General features: G+C 42.1%; 1 protein-coding gene across 1 annotated transcript; it reads left to right on the top strand.

The window, feature by feature from the left end:
• Window positions 1-680: 680 nt before the first annotated feature.
• Window positions 681-1,991, top strand: LOC141632405 (uncharacterized). Its single transcript, XM_074444955.1, has 2 exons — window positions 681-1,027; window positions 1,169-1,991. The coding sequence occupies exons 1-2, from the start codon at window positions 681-683 to the stop codon at window positions 1,989-1,991; spliced, it is 1,170 nt and encodes a 389-aa protein (XP_074301056.1).
• Window positions 1,992-2,428: the final 437 nt, after the last annotated feature.

The raw sequence follows: 2,428 nt of genomic DNA, 5'->3' as shown, positions 1-2,428 counted from the left end.
GGCAAAATCATGGAAAGTGGAAATTCCCATGGAATTTATTATTTTTATTTTTTATTTTTTTTATTTTGATGACGAGGGGGTTGAGTCCCCCCGGGCCCATGCATTCCCGCACCACCACATGGACCATGTAAGCCACCCCCTTCGGGGGCTGCAGTGGCCAAGTGATCATCGCCTAGCTGGTAGTCGAACCTGGGACCTCTCAACTCCTGCATTTCTGCAAGTTTCAAGGTTTAACCCAGCTACCACTGGACTAACACCCCTTGGTTTCCCATGGAATTTAAGTTCCTCCATTATGGAGGAAATCACTTACCTAGCCCCCTAGGTAAGTGTCAATTCCTACATGAATTCATTGTCCATATTTCAACCAAACACTTTTTGTGCAATTCACATGAATTTCCATTTCATGTGAAATTGGAGTTCATGTGAATTTATCTTCCCTTATGGCAACCAAACAACCCCTTAAGAGTCCAACATGTAGTTTTTGTGAGTTATTGAGAATTAGTACATACAACATAGAACATGCAAAATACTCCTAACTTCAATTTTTTTTATTAATCTTTGTTCTGTCAACAAACGTTTTTAAGAAACACAACATAGTTAACTTGAATTTGGGTGACTATAAGGATTTTGATAATATATAGTTTTAAAAACCAATATAATTTGCATGAGTTTGGTTAGTGATGGGATTGTTTATATTAATATTACCTTATTACCTTACGGGACGAGTTATCTCCCCGTTTGCGGCTGTTAATGAGGAGATGTTTGTGTCGGAGATGCTGACCGCGGGCAATGGCTGGGACATGGAGCGGATATCGAGTCTTTTTTTGCCATTTGAGATGGACCGTATTGTTAATATTCGTGTGAGCCAACATCGGCCTAGCGATATATGGTATTGGAGGATGGAAAAAGACGGCGTGTACACGGTGAAATTTTCCTATAAGCTTCTTGCTGGGGGGGGGGGGGGTGGTGTGGAAATGAGTGGTGCCTCTGACCGGAGCAGGGAGATGTGGCTTTGGAAGCGGTTATGGCAAGTCCCGGTTTGGCCCCGAGTAAAGTTGTTCTTCTAGCAACTGTGCAGTGAAGCATTAGCAACAAGAGCGAACATTGCAACTCGTGTTCGAGGTGAGAATTCTTTTTGCTCTTTATATAATTCCTATTTTGAATCAAGCTTGCATTTGTTTAAAGAATGTTGGGTTGCACAGAAAGTGTGGGAGGGGCTCGGGTTGGAGGGTGAGGAGGGAGAAGGAGGGGGCAGTATTCGCGACTGGGTGGAGGAAAGGTGGAGGGAGCTTGGGGTGAGGGAGCATAGTGTGTTTATGGTTGGTTTCTGGGCCTTGTGGGAACATCGGAATAATGTAATTTTCGAGAGCAGGGAGGTCGATCCTTGGGTGGTTATAAGAAGGGTGGGTGATGTGGTGGCTGAAATGGAAGGGAGTGCGTATGAGGTGATAAAGGGACGTAGGAGGAAGGATATGGGGTCGGGGTCTGATGGACCGAGGGGGTGGGAACCTGCTCCTAGGGGTTTCGTAAAAGTAAACGTCGATGCCGGGGTGAAAGAGGATGAGGGGGTAACTCTAGGCCTAGTGTGTCGGGGTGAGAAGAGTGACGTGTTGTGGGGTGTCTCTATAGTGCAGGACCAAGTTTGGGAGCCACATGTCGCGGAAGCAGTCGCTGTTCTTGAAGGCCTAAAGGAAGCTTTACGTACAGGCTACAGGGATGTGGTCCTCGAGAGTGATTGTTTACAGGTTGTGGAAGCGCGCAAGAAGAAATTATCTGGACGAAGTTGCTTTATGTTAGTTATAGAGGAAATCTTGCTTCTTTGTAATTCCTTTAATACTGTTCTTTGGTCTTTCTCTAGCCGTGTGAACAATACTGTTGCTCACGCTTTAGCGCATATTTATCCTAGAAATACTGGTAGAATGGAGTGGTCGGATACACTACCTCCGTCCGCGAACGATGCTGTATTGTTTGATTTATCGTTATTAAAGTAAGCCCTCGGGTTTTCTTCTCAAAAAAAATAGATTCCCCGGTCTACCATGATTGCAAAAACTACATAGCCTGTTTCTACTTTTTTTATTACTATCTGAAGTTGTAATTATAATTATAAGAAGACACGTGTGATAAGAACTTGAGTAGTAATCAAAAGGGTAACAACTTCATACAATGGTAATTCACAACCGCTATTTTATAACAACTACTCAATGAGTCCTAAAACATTTGCAAATGAGTAAATCACCATCTTACTGTACCTAATTTTTTTTTATTATCAACTATAGTAATTTATCGGGTTCGTTTTATATTTATGTTCCTTATCCAACTCTACTAATAACTTTACGTACTATTACCATTATGTTTATTTTAGACAATTATAATCTTCTTCCCCATATCTTCTACCCATTTATATTATGTAGACTTATCTAAGCTCTTT

This window comes from Silene latifolia, chromosome Y (assembly GCF_048544455.1).
Source record: "Silene latifolia isolate original U9 population chromosome Y, ASM4854445v1, whole genome shotgun sequence".
In the NCBI taxonomy this organism is placed as follows: domain Eukaryota; kingdom Viridiplantae; phylum Streptophyta; class Magnoliopsida; order Caryophyllales; family Caryophyllaceae; genus Silene; species Silene latifolia.
This window is presented reverse-complemented; position numbering and strand designations above follow the sequence as displayed.

Bases quoted from the DNA above. Each gene is read 5' to 3' on its own strand.
- LOC141632405 (XM_074444955.1), top strand. From the start codon at position 681: ATGGGATTGTTTATATTAATATTACCTTATTACCTTACGGGACGAGTT. The intron at 1,028-1,168 runs GCAAGTCCCGGT...TTTTGAATCAAG, and splicing joins TGGCTTTGGAAGCGGTTATG to CTTGCATTTGTTTAAAGAAT.